The sequence below is a fragment of the Scomber scombrus genome, chromosome 6, assembly GCF_963691925.1.
Source record: "Scomber scombrus chromosome 6, fScoSco1.1, whole genome shotgun sequence".
Taxonomy (NCBI): domain Eukaryota; kingdom Metazoa; phylum Chordata; class Actinopteri; order Scombriformes; family Scombridae; genus Scomber; species Scomber scombrus.
Window position 1 is genome coordinate 11241680 of NC_084975.1, and position 17243 is coordinate 11258922.

General features: G+C 39.1%; 2 protein-coding genes across 2 annotated transcripts in view; one reads left to right on the plus strand and one right to left on the minus strand.

Moving 5' to 3' along the window:
* The window catches only part of btbd11b (BTB (POZ) domain containing 11b), a 70036-nt gene extending 67674 nt beyond the window's left edge, over positions 1 to 2362 (minus strand). The window contains exon 1 of the mRNA XM_062420587.1: positions 1510 to 2362. Coding sequence (XP_062276571.1) covers positions 1510 to 2362 — 853 coding nt within the window. The remainder of the gene's footprint in view (positions 1 to 1509) is intronic.
* A 5426-nt stretch (positions 2363 to 7788) lies between these two features.
* Positions 7789 to 17025, plus strand: cry1b (cryptochrome circadian regulator 1b). The gene is made up of 11 exons (XM_062420072.1): positions 7789 to 8688; positions 12227 to 12335; positions 12693 to 12835; positions 12933 to 13117; positions 13273 to 13361; positions 13996 to 14136; positions 14290 to 14601; positions 14736 to 14887; positions 15411 to 15613; positions 16231 to 16368; positions 16598 to 17025. Exons 1-11 carry the CDS (start codon positions 8531 to 8533, stop codon positions 16678 to 16680), a joined length of 1713 nt encoding a protein of 570 aa, XP_062276056.1. The 5' UTR covers positions 7789 to 8530; the 3' UTR covers positions 16681 to 17025.
* Positions 17026 to 17243: the final 218 nt, after the last annotated feature.

A 17243-nucleotide genomic window follows, 5' to 3' on the forward strand; every position in this document is an offset into this window, starting at 1 on the left:
TTAGTTGAATGCTACTCTATTTTGCCTGACTCATTGATCTTTTATCTCACTAAAGCTTGTGAAACTTAGAATCTATTGCAGTGGCCAAGGCCCTGAATATCAGCAGCCTAACTGTGTTGTGTATTGATAAATCCATGGCGCTGTCCGAAGTGCTGAAGTAGAAGACAGAACTGTAATTGTGCTTTTTTCAGTCCTGTCCTTCCGTCAGTTACGTCTTGGATCTATATTATCCTCTTCATTATAAACTATAAATACTCAGTTTCATTGTAGCACATACTCTATAGGGTAGAGTCACCTTGATGATCAAATGACAAGTAGCAAGTACAAGTAGTAGTAGTCTGTAAATCTGTATTGTAATTGGTGCAAAAGAAGAAACAAGCCAGGCAATCACATACTGTGGTGATAGTGTTGTTACACTGTGCCTTTAAAGCAAACAGGTACAGTGAAATAAAGTGCTCTTCAGGTGTTGTTGGTCATTTATCAATACAGTCTCTCAAGCTTCCTCTCTCTGTGTCTGTCGCTCTTTTTCTCTCTCACTCTATAACTCAGTTTTATTCACATCACTCTGCATAATGCATGATAGCACATAGGCCCCCCAAGGCCTTTCATTACGTAAACCTGTTGCAAGAGGAGCCACAGCAGCACTTTTACAGCATCATTCAAAACAGGGGCAAGCATGTTTTAGAGTGGTTTGTGATATATTGCTAGTTAAGCAGCAGCTAAGCCTGGATATACTTTTACTTTTAAAGTGCACACCAAAAAGTATTTGTGAACACTTGGAAAGCCAATGCGAAAATGACAGGGGATGAGGACCAGAATCAGCAAATGTAGTCGGGAATGAAAGGCATCCCTCCTCTATGGGTGAAAAGAATAAAACTCACATCAGCAGGGCACCATTGTAGGAAACTGGCAGGGAGAGACCCTTTCAATGAAAGCTCTCAGAGTGAAGAATTAAGCCTGGGGATATTATTTTGTGCATTAACAAAACAGCTATATGCAGTATAAGAAGGATATCAGACAATAATGTAAATGTAGTATTACACTGCACAAGAGACACAGGGAGGCTAACTGGTTGCCCCTGATCTCTACTCAGTTATCACCTGCATGCAACCTCTTTCTACTCTGGGAAGAAAAGGCACAATTCCAGCTGCAGAAATGCTCTTTCGTCAATGTTATTCAAGTTATTCAACCAAAGAGATGTTGTGGTGTTCCCTTCAATATCAGGCACTCAGGCATATACATCAAAATTGTCCTCATTATTGTGCTATTATGTTGCAGGTGAGACTGAATCACTATCTGCCTTGCTCCATCAATTAGGGGTAAATCCAGAAATGAAACGTTTATCTTGTTGTTTTTTCGATTGTAAGCATCCATGAGATGAGAGAGGGGACCCTTCAAGTGACATTTACGCACAGGACCGTTTCAAAACTGTGCTTGTGTGCGCAAATGCCTCGGGATATGGAGTGCACACGGACCCTGTTGCATTGACTTACAGTGTTCACAACTCACCGCTTGCATTCTTCCCACAGATCAGGTGTTGCCAGGGCTGCAGACACCCCCATAGCTCTGCATCGCTGTTGACGGCCTGCTCCAGAATCTCCACGGTGAACTTGGGGATCCCGTTATCTGTCTCCAGCAGCGCACTGCGCAGCACCCGCGCGTACACCTCACGGAAAAGGCTCTCCATGCACGCAGCCAAGTAGATTGCCGCGTGTTCGTGGATCCTGACAGCAACCCTGCTGTCGACCATCCACCTGAAGAACTTCCCCACGTTGAAGATGAGTCCGCAGCGCACCGACTTGCCGCGGCTGAACTTGTCCTCCTCCGTGCTCATGTTGTATAAGGACAAGGCACCGAGGGCCGCGCTGATGCAGTTCATCGAGACGCTCCAAGACAGGATGATCTTTATGGCACTTTGGATCTCATATTTGGTGCATTTGGCGTAACGCAAACTCAGGCGCTGCGCCTCCTTGGCGACCCTGACCAGGGCCCGGTTGACCAGCACCGAGAGCCTGAGCAGGACGTCCTGTGGGGGGGTCGGTAGGCTCATCTCCTCGTCCCTGCTCAGTGCGCTCACCACTTCCCCGAGACTCCACGGCACATCCTCAAGCTCGGGTAGTTTAGCGCACTGCCCGGTGAACTCCAGGATCTCGGCGTCTTCGACCAGGACCGTGTTAACAGTGTCCAGACTGTTGTGTCGACTGTGCATCGAGTCGGTTAAATGCCAATTATTCCCCCCATGTGCCTCTGAACAGCACAGCGACGCACTTGAAGATCTGAAGGAGTCGGCGGCTCCACCATAACCCGAGTCTAGCGTCAAATCCTCCAGGGTCCTCGTTACTGACTTGCTACTCCTTGCCATAACTGCACTTCATGCTGTAAAAGAGGGCTTGGGAAAACAAAAGTGCAGGAAAATATTCAATACGGTGGAGTCTGGATACGCACGCGCCTTGCACGACGTCTGGCGACTTTGCGTAATTATTCGTATTTTCGGAAAGTCCATTCAAAGGTAGTGATACAAAGTTATAGTATACTATCTCACTAAAGCACATTAACAGTCACAGTTTTACCAGCGCAGTGCCTGACAGATGGAGGCGGGGCTGTGGAGCTCCGAGCTCAGCTGTCAGCCAATGGATTCTCAGGATGAAGCAGCAAAGAGTTTTAATTGGATCAATTTGCAGGATCAATACAAAGTCATCAATGTAGCTCATGATCAAGCTTATTAATAAAAAGTCAATGTTAAAAGTGAAAGTTGTTGCTTTATTGTCTCTACTCTTGGGGAAAGAAGAGTATTTCCCAAAACGATATAATGGCATAAATGTAGAAATCTTACCAAATGGTATACCAGGTAAAATTACAGAAACATACACATTGCAATAAATAATAAATCACACAATATAGAGGGTGATTTTATATGACCGTGTTTAGAGGAAAAGGCCTCAAGAGGATCAGGCTTTTGAGATATTTTCTGAGGGCCCATGTCTGATCGTAACATGACTCAAGACCATTAATAATAGATTGCATGCATAATGTATCCTTCTCTGTTGCTCTGGAGGAGAACTCATTGAAAAGATCTGAATTACTTCCAAGGTCACTTGATGGGATCACTGACAGGTTCTAACCTTTTTGTTCCCCACTAAACCCATAAGATCTGAACTCTAATGCACATTTGTAGTATTAACGTAAATGAAACCTTGTTCATTTGTATGGCTACACCTACAAACAAACAAGGGTAGCCAAATTTAAAAGATGATAGTTGAACTTTATTCTCAAACAACATCAGTGACGTGTGGTGTGAGGTGAATGTACAAAAAAAAGACTGACAAAACCAGTTCACTGCAATTAACGTTAGGCTACGATTACCAGGACCAGTTTTGAAATAGTCTGATTGGTGGAAATAATCTAACTGGTGGTAAAAAATAATTAGTTCATGAGCTGGAGATTGCTCGCTGTCTAATCTTTGGGACTGAAGCTGAGTCTACATTTGAGATGCAGTGAGACTGTAGCTTCTGCATTTGACAGCAGGTTGGTCTTTCTGGAGCAACAGTGAACCCTAGTGTTGAGCAGTCAAACTTTAATTTATTTGTCAGGGCAAAGGGCACCAATTGTTTTTCCCATAAATTACACAGAACTAACACGGGTAACAAATATAACACACATTGAAGTTGAATCATACTCGCAATTATTACTGTACTCTTTATTAGTTAGTTTGGTAATGAAATTATATGGAAAAAAGGGCTTCTTCCCCAACAACTTCAACGTCTGTCTTTGTTTTAATGTAGCTAGATGTGAAATCTCAGTTAGCAATGGGAGATACTGGACAAATATACTTTTTTGTTGTCGATAATACGTTTATGACAGTTATGTAAGCTGAAATAATCTATTTCACACTACACATTACAAGCATATGATGTATGTGCATATCTGTGCATACAATGTTTGTGTTGTACTGGAATGATATGGATTTTGAAATACCGTCAAATGACAAACTGAAACGAAAAACATGTTTCTCCAACATCGATTTATAGCAGTTTGTCTTCTAGTTCTGAAGTTTAGAATAATATCCTTGTACATCATATAGCACACCAACGATTTACACAACATGTATGCAGCAGGATGAGAGAAGCCAGAAACAGCTGCCAAACCTCACTGGATAAGCTGATAACACGAATGAGAGGGGACACATGGATGGACAATATGTATTCATGAGAAATTGTACGAAATTACGCAGATAGTCAGTGAGTTGGATAGGATGGGATATGTCTACTTCCAAGTCTTTGTCATCTGGTATTGTCACACAATTTGCGTGTAATAAAGAGGAGAGGACAGGGAAAAGGGGACATTGTTGAGACTAGACAACATAATGGCTAATGAACAGAGAAAATGAGTGAGACCTTGCTTCAGAACATTGGTGTCCTCCTCCAGCAGTTTCAAAGAGGATAAAAGGAAAAAAGAACTGGGAGATGTTGATGAGATGAAATGAAGTTAATTTATCTCAGTAACCTCAGATGACTTCATAATTTATCTATCCTTTGTAGCCTTTGAGGAGAGTGGCTATGATGTTGGGCACCAAGGAATTTGAGAAGAATCAATGGCTTTACAATTAAAGTACTTAAATGAGGTTTTGAAACTACCCTTGAAGGTTTTTTTGTAGTTGTAGAGGATAATTTAATATCACAGTTCCATGATTATGGTGGGTGCAAATTAGCTTCTCCAGCTGAGGGACTGCTTCAATTAAACTCAATTTAGAGGGAGCAGCATGTCAGAAGAAGCAGAGCTTAGAATGAGGTAATTAAAAAAGAGGCGATTTTGTGGTGAACCTTGTGTTTTTGTTTTTTTTAATAACCCATCAGGTGCCTAATCTCAAATGAGGTTATTTGATTTTTCTTTTGATAACCGGTGTTGTATTACAATCGATAATATTCTGCTAAATTACAACTAATTTATACATAATGTGCAATATCTTAAAGCACAGTCCTGATGAATCCATCACCTCAGGACAATGACTGACATGTTGGTCTATAGAGCTGTGGCCTACTTTCTGTAACATTTTTGGTCATCATTCAAAGCTGTGATGTCCTCTGATCAAAATGTGTAAAATCCTTCAAACAATTTGTGGTTAACACTGCCATCTAGTGACCTTTTGCTTGGGCTAAACATAATTGCTTGCTTCTTTCTCTGTAGATTACAGGGAAACTGGATTAATTAGGCAGTAGTTGGCTGTGATTATAATAAACTACATCAGTTTTGCAGCCTGATTCAATTACATATTAATGGTGTAGTGTAGGTGTAGGTGCGAGAGCAATCATAATAAACCAATCACTGCAATTCTTTGGGACAAAACTAAATAACCTAGAATAACCTTTTTCCTTTCTGTATAAAGAAAAAGTAAGGAAAGGTTGGAAGTGAAGTGGCATACATACCAGCTAAAAGTTTGGACACAAAAATGTGTATGTTTGAAAAAATTTCACCAGACATTGGTCACTAATTCACAATTCTACAAAAACGTGATAGCTGATCCACTGCATTGGTGTGGTCCATGTCACATCTATTATTTCTCATACAGTAAGATATCCTAAGCTAACCACTTCAATTGCATGATGCTGGAAAGCCAGGGTATGCCCTGTGTTTTCGGTTTGGCACATTCATTATAATTTACTTGGAAATTGAGGAATGTGTATTCAGGGAATATACTAGGCCACAAAGGCAGTTTCTGAAGTTGCCTGTGTTTGTCAGACAGCTGCAGCCACACACCATGACAATGCCAGGAGTTATTATGAAATAGCCACAGAACAGTCAATGTCTTATATTAAGCAGTTTAGCTGTTATGACCTTGGTTTTTTGAATCATTGAAACGGCTATTTCAGACCGGGCAGATCAGTTTTCCCATAAATATAGATGACTACAACAGAAATAGAAATCAGGTGTTATATTCTGAACATGATGGAATACTATAGGTAGCAATTTACTAAAATAATGGATATATTGTGTACCTTAACAGGCCTGGATCCATGGCAATAATATATTTTGACATCCTGCTCCAGGGGGATACAGTATGTTCTTGGTTCACTACAGTGTGTTCTTTGTTTTGTGTGACATTACTGTGTGCTATGAGATAGCAGGAGCAGAAAGTGAAATTTTACACAAAAGTGATTATATTAGAAAATAGCTGAGTAGGCCTAATTAGAATCAAACTACAATCGTGAAGAGGGAACAAGTTTGGTCAACTACGTTTTTAAGCCATTTAAGTTACACAAAAATGTATTAACATATGCCACAGTTATGAAAAACAATTTCTGACTGGTTTGTCATACTGTATGTTTACAATGTTATTGAATGAAGTTCAACTTACATTTGAATTAAAAGTTGAATTCTCAATGTTTACATAATCATAAATCTCTCTTAAACTGAACAGCAGTGAGACTAAAGTATACACTCATTGGTCATTTAATAGGGTACACCTGTGCAATGTAATGCAATTCAATACAACAGCTATATCATAAATTCTACATTTGCCAAAATTTCTACATTTTCAGTTTTTGTTGACATTGTCAGAGAGGTGATAATTCAACTTTATGTTTATTATTGAGGTCCGTTTAGGTGGTGGTGTACTGGACTGCATTATATTGAAAAGTGTTCTTAATATTTTTTCCCCCTCATGTATGATAATGTGGTGGACTAAATATCAGGAACACGACTGATAAATTGGAAAGGCATGATTTCAGAGGATTGTGCTGAATTGGGTGAGAAGCTACATAAGTAACAGGCAACAATTTGTGAAGATAAGCGAGCATAAATCAAAGTACGTGGATATTACTTGTGGAGTACTTCAGGGGCCCGAAATTGTTCATTTTCTACATAATGACATGTAGAGAATCAAATATATTGAAATGTGTGCTATTTTTTTGCAACACAAATATTTTTTTGTTCTGGGGAGAATTCACAGCAGCTTTTGGAGGTAATCACAACAGAAATGATCAAATTAAAACGGACATTAGTTATAAACAAATTGTCATTAAATATGGACAAAACTAATATTATGTTTGTAGAATAAACAATCAAGTATAAGTGATGGTAAACAATGTCAATATAGAAAGATTATATGAAAATACATTTCTAGGTGTGATAGTAGACCACAAAATCTTCTGGAAACCTCATAAAAGATACGTGCAAGCGAAAGAGCATTGCAATTCTGGGAAAACAAGGCACATTCTGGATCACAGAATGTTGTACCCTCTATACTCTTCACTTGTATTGCTGTATCTCAGATACTGTGCAGAGGTATGGGGTAACACCTACAAAAGCACCCTGCACCCAATGTGCATAATGCAAAAAATCCATTAGGATAGTAAACAATGTAGGATATAGCAAACACACCAACAACTGTTCTTAAAGTCATGGATCTAGCTAGAATTCGAAATTAAAATTAAAATTAAAAATAATTGTATTTGTTGCAGAGAACACTTAATCGTATACGGTTACATGCTTGCTAAAGTAGAATTAATATCGCTGTTTACTGTTTTATGTAATTTAAAGTGCACACATTAGTTACAGATTATCTCTGCTAGAAGCGGGCGGGATAGGATAAATGCGACCAAATGCGTAGTGGCAGTGTGACCGGGGCGGACTGTGCAGTAAATCGAACACACCTGATGCTCGCCGTGCTGCACGTGCTCATCCGGGTATTTCTGGCTTTTTACTATATAACTCAATCCAAAGCTTCTGATTAGCTGCTTTATAGTACACGTTTAGACGGGTTTTTTTTTTTTTTACTATTCCGTGTTCAAAAATTGGACCCTGTCACAAATATCGAGTGAACTTGACCGACAATTAAGGTTTGAATGATTTAAAATAACTTAAAACTACCGTAGATGACGTTTCAACGTGGCTTGGAGAGCACGTTATGGAAACGTGACGCAGAAACTCTTTTGTAACAGTTTATTCTGACCAATCAGAGCTCTTCATTCATGCCCGTGTATTCCTGTGGGAGGAGATATGTTGATACAGAAAGGACGCCTTGAAGAGTTGACACGGTATTACTATCAATTTATAGTCCATGTTTAACGTTTTGGTGAATCCTTTTTAACTTTAACTAGTCTAACGTCGCGCTTGGAGACTATTCTAGTGTTGCTGCTTTTGATGAGCCTCATGTGATATAGCAAAATATCGCTGCTGCAACGAAAAAGTATTCTTTCCGGAACATATCTTCGTGTAATGTGTTCACTTAGTCTTTGCTGTTAATCAAGAGAAGTGCCGTGTTGCTATTTTTGTTGGGTTGTTTGCGCTTTCTGTGGTTACCTGCAGTCCACACATGCAGCCGCTGCTGGTCAGGAGACCCAGCTCTGTGGACACTTTCATGGAGCAAGGTTAAGGGTACACCAACCTTTTAAATCCAGTCACTTGCAGAAAACCCGCTCGACTATTCAGCTGCCAAAACAACGCAAGGGGGCGCTTTTTAGTTTTTTGTGGGAACCCCTTCCCTCTTTTTCACCCCACCTGGGATAACAATTACCAAATTAAGACCGGCAACATGGTGGTCAACACTATCCACTGGTTTAGGAAGGGACTGCGGCTGCACGACAACCCCTCCCTGAGGGACTCCATCCCGGGGTCGGATACCCTGCGCTGCATCTACATCCTGGACCCCTGGTTCGCTGGGTCCTCCAACGTGGGCATCAACAGGTGGAGGTAAGGGGGGTGGGTCCAAGATGTCAGGATGTTGAAAGATGTGATTGACAGGTGGGTGGAGATTATGTCACGAACATCAAAATCTAATGAAGCCACAGTTAAACTCTCAGTAATGATTTTTCTAATCATATACCACTTCCACTGACATCAAATCCTACGTGCAGAGTACAGATGTTCCATATGTTAGCATTTTGATTAAATTACCTTCAGTTGCTTTACACATTAATAACTTGTAAATACTGTAAAATTAGAAAGAAAAGACAACTTAGTCTGTGGTCACTACTCACTGTATGGGGAAATATTTGTAACATTCATATGATGTGTTTCTAGTTGTTAAGTTGTCAAAAAACTATGCACCTAATTCATCCACAATGCACGATTGCACTTGTTTAATAGCAGTTGCTTTATCAGTGCTTATCATGTTGTATTATTGCAGAGTCATATCCGTGAACACTCTCTGTGTGTTGTACATCAGGGATATCACCTATTGTAGTACCATGTTCATTCCCCCATGTTGCAAACATGCATCATTAGTATGGGGGTGTGGGTAACTAGGAAAATGGCTGTGTAGATTCACAAAGAATATTATTTAGTGATACTTTAAAAAGAATATTAACTAAACACAGTTTTCAGAATGAAATCTGTAATAAGAGCAGATTATATTTAACAAACGTGTCCATAGAAGACCACAATTTATGGTCTAGACTGGCATTCCTGCTTTAATAGGGCAATGAATACATCAGAACAAAACATTATTGTCCACACACCTTGTGATGTAGATGGCTGTTGTTTTTCAAGATATTTGAATGAAAGTTTATTTTTTGGACACATCTGCAGGTTCTCATCAACAAAAACTATTATATATTTGTTTGTTTTCCTCCATGAATCATCGATCTCCTTTTTTATTGCAGCCAAAGCATGTTGTTTTGCTACTCACTTGTGGTGTGGGAGGTTGCATCATGAGAAAAACTGGCATCTTTCATCTTTGTATCAATATACGGTAGGGTGTAACCAGCCAGTGTGTAATTAGAAAGTAACCTAGGCTTAAATGGATAGTACTAAAATATAGTATGTTTAGTATGAAATTGTTGCTGACAAGGATGCAAGCTACTCTGTATGCTCAAATAACATTAACTAAATGAACATAAATGATAATTATGATGCTGATGTTCAAATGGCTCATATCATTTGGCACATATGGGAACATTGTATATATAATCTTTGAATCCTTAAGACTGCAATCAACATTTTTTTTATTTGGACATGCATTTATTTGCCAAAATGTAAAGTGAAGACTTTGTCCTTCACGTGCTGAGCCGAGGCTGTTTTAAGGCTCCAAGCAGTGAGCGTGGTGGTTCACCGCCATGATGATACACTTACTCACTTTTCCTGCTGCTAACTTTGCTTAAAGGGAAGACAGAATTAAATGGCAATCACTATACATGTTTATACTACAGAGACCCCTCTCCTTGAATAGCACTGTTAGTTACAGGTGCTGTGGTCAATTGTGTTGTAGATTGTTGTGATCACTTTTAGGAATCTAGCTTTTGTTATGGTTTTGACCTTTAGTTTATTAAATGTAAATTATTGTTTGGAAATTAATCAGCTTTATTTGGAACCAAATCTTGATACCTGACCCCAAAAGTGGCAGTTTAAAAATGTTAACATACATATTGATAGGATTGTAAGTAGTCCTGTATGGAAATTAATGATATAAATTAAATAATTAATAAATTAGAGTTCATTAAGATGGTTTGTGTGGGGTGCTTTGTTTGACTGTTTCTGGTTATGAGTTCACGTTTGTTGTCAGTGTGCTGATTTTAGCTGTTTCTCTGTCTGAGCTGTGCTGATGCAAATGATGTGCACCTTTTTTCTGTTTTCAAAGTAATACCATAAAAACTGGCAAATAAGATTGAATTATGATAAGATTTCTTTTCATTTAAAAGTGGTGTGCGTCTTATAAGCCAGTAAAATCCAAAGGGAAGTTGGATCTGGATTTGATTATAGGTCTGTAAAGGGTAAAACTATAGTGATGTGGGTATCCACACTTCTGAACCCGGTCTGAATTAATATACCGGCCCAGTTCAGTTAAACAAAACATTATAAAACATAATTAATTAGCCAACTATTAACCCGACACACTTTCAGGTGTGTTTTTGATTGTGTTTCAAATAAAAGGTGATTGAAAACGTTTTGTAGTAACTAGTATAAATGTATGTGTTTATAAATGAATAGTCTCTGGTGCATTCAAATAAACCAATCTTTAATTAAAAAAAGGCATTTTCCCAGCATGAGAATAGGGTTGCGCAGGGGCGGAAATTTTCCGATAAATTTCCGTAAACTTTCCTTAGGAAGTTAAGTTGGGGAGTTTTTTTAAATGTTCCAAGTTGGAAACTTTGCTTGAGAATTATGGGAATTAACAGGAATCAATTGCAAACTTGGGATAATTTATACAAACTGTATCAACTGTATACAAACATAAATATAAACATTTCGTTTTGTCATAAGCAGACATGCATGCAAACTAATACCATTTTTTTTTTTTTTTGGAAAAATTACATTTTGACTGATTTATTTGTGATTAGAACTTTAGTCAATTGTTTCATTGAAAGAATTGGGCTCAAATGTGTGGCTTCAATAGTCCTGTGCTGTGGGCTCACATGTGTAGCTTCAATAGTCCAGGGTTCTAGGAATCACGTGTGCATGTGATGGAGGAATGCAAAGTGCATGTAGGGGGTGTGGCCCTGCAGTAAGTAATGTGCTTTGTGCATGTGATTGAGTAATAGGGTAGATATTCAACTGTATTTGCATTAAATCTGATTGTCTTAACCAAGATTATGCTACAAGATGTTTTTTAACTAAATTTAAATTTCCTGTTATAGGCTAACAGGCGATTTTGTAAATTTCCAGTTTATTTTCGTTAATTCCCATATATTCCCGTTAATTCCAATGCATAAGAAGTTATCGCACTTACAGAGGACACATCTTCCAGGTTTCTCTGCTACATTAAGTGTAGTTTTTTGTCCATTAATAAAGTAAGTAAAGTTAATTTAATATAGCACAGAGCAGGACACAAGAGTGGAACTGTTATATAAGACCATCAAATTTGTACAATAAAAGATACAATAAAACCTAAGCGTCAACATGCCTCAACACATAAAATGCTAACACTAGACACTATGAGGCAAGACAAAGGCCAGTTTTAATAAATTATTCTTTAGCTGTTTTTTTTAAGATGTGAACAGAGACCACTTCAAAGGCACGATCACCTTTTGTTCTCAGTAGTGCGCGAGGGAAAACCAGTAAGCCCTGGTCCAAAAACCCAAGAGACCTATTGGTGATATCAGGATGGAGAAGATCAGAGATGTATACAGATTTCTGACCATGCTGGGCTGTTATTTAGGTCCCACTGCAAGTTAGGGATAGCAGCATATTGTGGTGTGTTTCTAAAAAAAAAAAAAAAAAGCAACAACAAAAAATCCTTTTATTTCTCACATGCACATGTCAATTCATTTATCATTCTGTCTGTTGGTTTCAGGTTTTTGCTGCAGTGTTTAGAGGACTTGGATGCCAGCCTGCGCAAACTCAACTCCCGCCTGTTTGTTATTCGAGGTCAACCGACAGATGTCTTCCCTCGTCTTTTTAAGGTATGAGAAATGGAACAAAGCAGAAGGTGTACTTACACTTGGTTTTGCTGGCTTTGAAATAAATGCTTCACTGTGACTTTTTAATAATTTTCCCATAATGCAGTCACTTTAAATTAAAGATCACTACCACTCTTAGAAATCTATTTTGATTCACGTGGTCCTGAACTAAATTTGTAAGTTAATCACTTGGTTTCAAATTGGTTTAGGATATTTAAATAGAACATTAAGACTTACCATAAACATTGCAGTATATATCTTTGTCTCTGTCTGTCAATCCTTGGCTTGAATTTCAGTTGAAAATAATACAATAAATTATATATATATTACTGTGTGTTTGTGCGTACATTGTTTTCTCAGGAATGGCAGATCACTCGTCTATCTTATGAGTATGACTCTGAGCCTTTCGGCAAGGAACGTGATGCTGCTGTCAAAAAACTAGCCAGTGAGGCCGGAGTTGAAGTCAAAGTGCAAATTTCACACACCCTATACGATCTTGACAAGTGAGTGTCTGTTTTGAATGTGTAAACGTGTTTCAAACATTGTGTGTTAAAGTTTGTGCTTAAAACCTTTTTAATTCCTGTTTTTCTTTCATAAAAGGATCATAGAAGTGAATGGTGGTCAGCCTCCTCTCACGTACAAGCGCTTCCAGTCTGTAATCAACTGTATGCGTGCTGTGGACCTGCCTGCAGAGACGATCACATCTGAGGTCATTAAAACATGTGCAACACCCATCGGTGAAAACCATGACAACAAGTTTGGAGTCCCCTCCCTGGAAGAGCTTGGTGAGTTTTTTTTCTTCTTTATTTTGTAAGTGTGTGAATGTTGTTTTTATGTGCACACTGGGATTAGTGTATAGACAAATGATATCCAGCATGTGCCAGTGTCTCAGTCACTTCATTAAAAGCGGTTTTGACACTTAAATTTTGTGTTTCTTCAGGTTTTGAGACAGAGGACCTGACCACAGCAGTTTGGTCAGGTGGAGAAACAGAAGCCCTCTTGAGACTAGAGAGACACCTGGAGAGGAAGGTATGGAGACATTACTACACAGTATATGCACAAAATAAAAACATAAATTTTTTAAAATTTTGTTTTAGAGGTATACTCTAGCTCAAGTTCCTGACTTACAGGTGTGGATCATCAATCAGATGTTTTCATTCAATTTTGTCAAACTTTGTGTTGCAGTAATTTGAACTCTAGCAGTAAATGTGAACAGTAGTCGGGTACACGTTTCATTACAAGGGGCACTGTATTCATACAGTAGTGACCATATTAAATCAAGCAGCCCCTTTAAAAATTAACCCAAATTGTGCATGAAATGCATTTTGAAACAAGTAAAGAGAGGAGACATTGATATGTTAACAGCACTTAACATGCATTCAGCCAAAGGTTTAGACACACTTTCTCATTTAAGAAAATGGGAACCTCTGTCAAACATTGGACTTGTACTGAACACTGCAGGTTTCATGTTTCCACATCACATCTGGCTAAATTGCATATTGGACCCCGACTGGCTTCCAGACTAGTTGTGATGTCACAAATCATAATTGTTCACCTTAAACTTATATTGAAGGAGAGCACAGAAACTTTCCCCCTTCAGTGGATGAATGTGAAAACTTATTTCTAGTGCCAACTTTACAGCTGACAGGTTGTGGTTTTACAGGCATGGGTGGCAAGCTTTGAGCGCCCACGTATGAACGCCAACTCCCTGCTGGCCAGTCCAACAGGCCTCGGCCCCTATCTGCGCTTTGGATGTCTCTCTTGTCGGCTCTTCTATGTCAAGCTCACAGACCTTTACAGGAAGGTATGAACAACCACACATAAGTCTTAGTCCCTTTTCTGACATTTTAATCTTAAAGTAACATTGGATGACATGGTGATACTTTGTTTGATAAGCAGCCAAACACAGTCAATCCTGCAGATAATTTATGAACCTTTGTGTGCTTTATCTTGTCAGGTCAAGAAGGACAGCACCCCACCGCTTCCCTTGTATGGCCAGCTGTTGTGGAGAGAGTTCTTCTACACGGCCGCAACCAACAACTCCTGCTTTGACAAGATGGAGGGAAACCCTATATGTGTCCAGATCCCCTGGGGCCGAAACCCAGAGGCACTGGCCAAGTGGGTAGAGGGACGGACAGGCTTTCCTTGGATAGACGCTATTATGATCCAGCTGAGGCAGGAGGGCTGGATCCATCCTTTGGCGCGGCATGCTGTGGCCTGCTTCCTCACCAGGGGAGACCTCTGGATCCGCTGGGAGGAAGGCATGAAGGTGAGCACAAAGAAGAGGGATACAGTTAAAGACTAAATGTAGGTGGATGGTCTGGGTGCTTTCCTGAGGCTTTTTGCTGTTGAACATTACTACCATGCATTATCTCATATATCCACTTTCCGCGTCTTGTACAGGTGTTTGAAGAGTTGCTGTTAGATGCAGACTGGAGTGTCAATGCTGGCAGCTGGATGTGGCTCTCTTGCAGTTCTTTTTTCCAGCAATTCTTCCACTGCTACTGCCCTGTGGGATTTGGACGACGCACAGACCCCAGCGGTGACTACATACGGTCAGTCAGTACTTTTTTTTTTTTTTTATAGTAAATGGACTGCACTGATAAAGAACAAAGAGCTTTACATTTTGGTTCTCATACTCACCAACAGCTTCACCATCAGGAGCAGCTCAGGGTTGAATTGCTCAAGGACAGTGTAGCATGTTGAAAGGAAGAGCTGGAGATCCAATAATAAATAATATATCATGCTTAACTTGTGCTCCCTTCCTCAAATGAAGAAACAGTTTGTCATGGTTGCAAAATGCATTCATGTGATGTTATTGATAGATAACAATCAAGTTCTGTGACTTTATTCCCCATGTCAGTATTAATGAAGAAAAAAAAGCTCAGTATTAGTGGTGGTTTGTCATTGGCTTATCTAAAATGGCACATTGGTAACATCTCAGAGAAGCCTGCCCTATATTTATGTAGTGAGCCACATTACTCTACTTTACCATCCATCATGCTCCACTTTCTTTTTTTTATTATGTTTTTTACAATTTCACACTTGACACTATTTTCTTCTGTTTCTGCATTCCAGGCGTTATTTGCCCATATTGAAGGGTTTTCCAGCCAAATACATCTATGATCCGTGGAATGCCCCAGAGGAAGTACAGAAGAAAGCAAAGTGTATCATTGGAGTTCACTACCCCAAGCCCATGGTGAACCACGCTGAGGCTAGCCGTGTGAACATTGAGCGGATGAAGCAAATTTACCAGCAGTTATCCTGCTACAAAGGATTGGGTAGGAATATGACCCAGTTACACTAATGACTTTTTATGCCGTTATTGGGTATAGAATTGTATTCCTTTTTTTATTTGGCATAAAAACATTTTGTAATTTTGATTGGTTTATGTATTTAGAGCTGTTTCATTGTCATTATACTGACGATTCCTTGTGAAGCCAGTCATATGATCCAACCCCACTCACCACTGTTAGCATCCCTGAAATAACTATTAGCAGCTTCACAACATAAGAACCTACGAGCACTGAAAAACTGGTAAATGTAGAAACACTCACATTCCTAGAAATAAAATACAAACAACTCTCACAGAGTTAATATAACATCCCTAGTTTTTCTCACAAATAATATCCATGTACATCTGGTAACTTTAGCTGATGTTACCAGCTGGATCTGGTAACATCCAGCTGGATGTTGCCATTGTTTCAGTTTTTATAACTTGATGCGTAGTCAGTATTATATGGTTCTTTAAATTCAGAGCAGAAAATGGTAATGCACTTCTTCTTCTCAGGACCAAATTTATCAATTGAATTGAATAGCCAGCATTTCAATTAATGTACTGTATATGTTGACACTCAAAGAATTGTGGGTAAATTATACTGCTTTGCTTACCTTGCAGGCCTACTGGCAACAGTACCAGCTAACTCCAACAATTGGGCAAGTGGAAGTAATGCCGGAGAAGTAATCTCTGGGACTAGTCAAGGTTGGGGGAAGTCCACTGAAGACCCCTCAGTGCAAATGGCAACGTCTCAGACAGGTATGTGGGTTGCATGGTTGACATCTTTGCCATTTCAGACCCTTTAACAGACACAGACATTTTAAATAGTACAGTTCAGACAAGATGGTAACATGTTATTTAAAGTCGTCACCTAATACCTTCACAAGTATGTTCACATCACTGTCACACCACTTACTAAATAAATTGCAAGACAGGATTCATTTGAAATCATCTCTTGAAGTATGCCCTGTGTGTTGTTTTAATGCAGACAGAGGACCAACCACGCACAAGCGGCGGTGTGAAGAAGCCCCAACCGAGAGCAACTTTAAATCCTGGAAGCAGAGCACGTAGTTGCCGAAGGCAGACTAAAGGGGTTCCTCAGTCAGTCTGTATCATCTGGCTAGCATCTTCTCCTGCAGTGCCTTCAGCTAACATGCAGTAATAACTATAACTCACAGCCATAGAGGAGGAATCATACATTTTGTAAATATGTATTGTTTTTAATTTCCAGATTTTTTATATTTGGCCATGGGGGTTTCTTGACTCCTTTTGTAAATATTGTGTTACCAAAACTCAAAAGTTCAACTGTGACTGCGTGTGCTTTTGTCTCCCATGTGATTGTAAATCTTATTTTTGTATAAAAAATCGACCAAATTTTAATTGTACTGAAATGGCAATAAAATAAATATTGTTGTATTCACTTGTTTTATGTTTTTATATATGCATCATAATACCATCAGATTGTTGTTGTACATCTTTCTCTTTACAACAATACTTACAGTGTAAGTATGGTCTTTTAAAAAAAAAAAGTGTAATGCCTGCTTGATGTTGTGAGATATGGACTCTGCTAGCTATAGTCAAACCTACATTATTTGTATTTTAACGGTCATAAATTCCTAGTAGTACACATATTG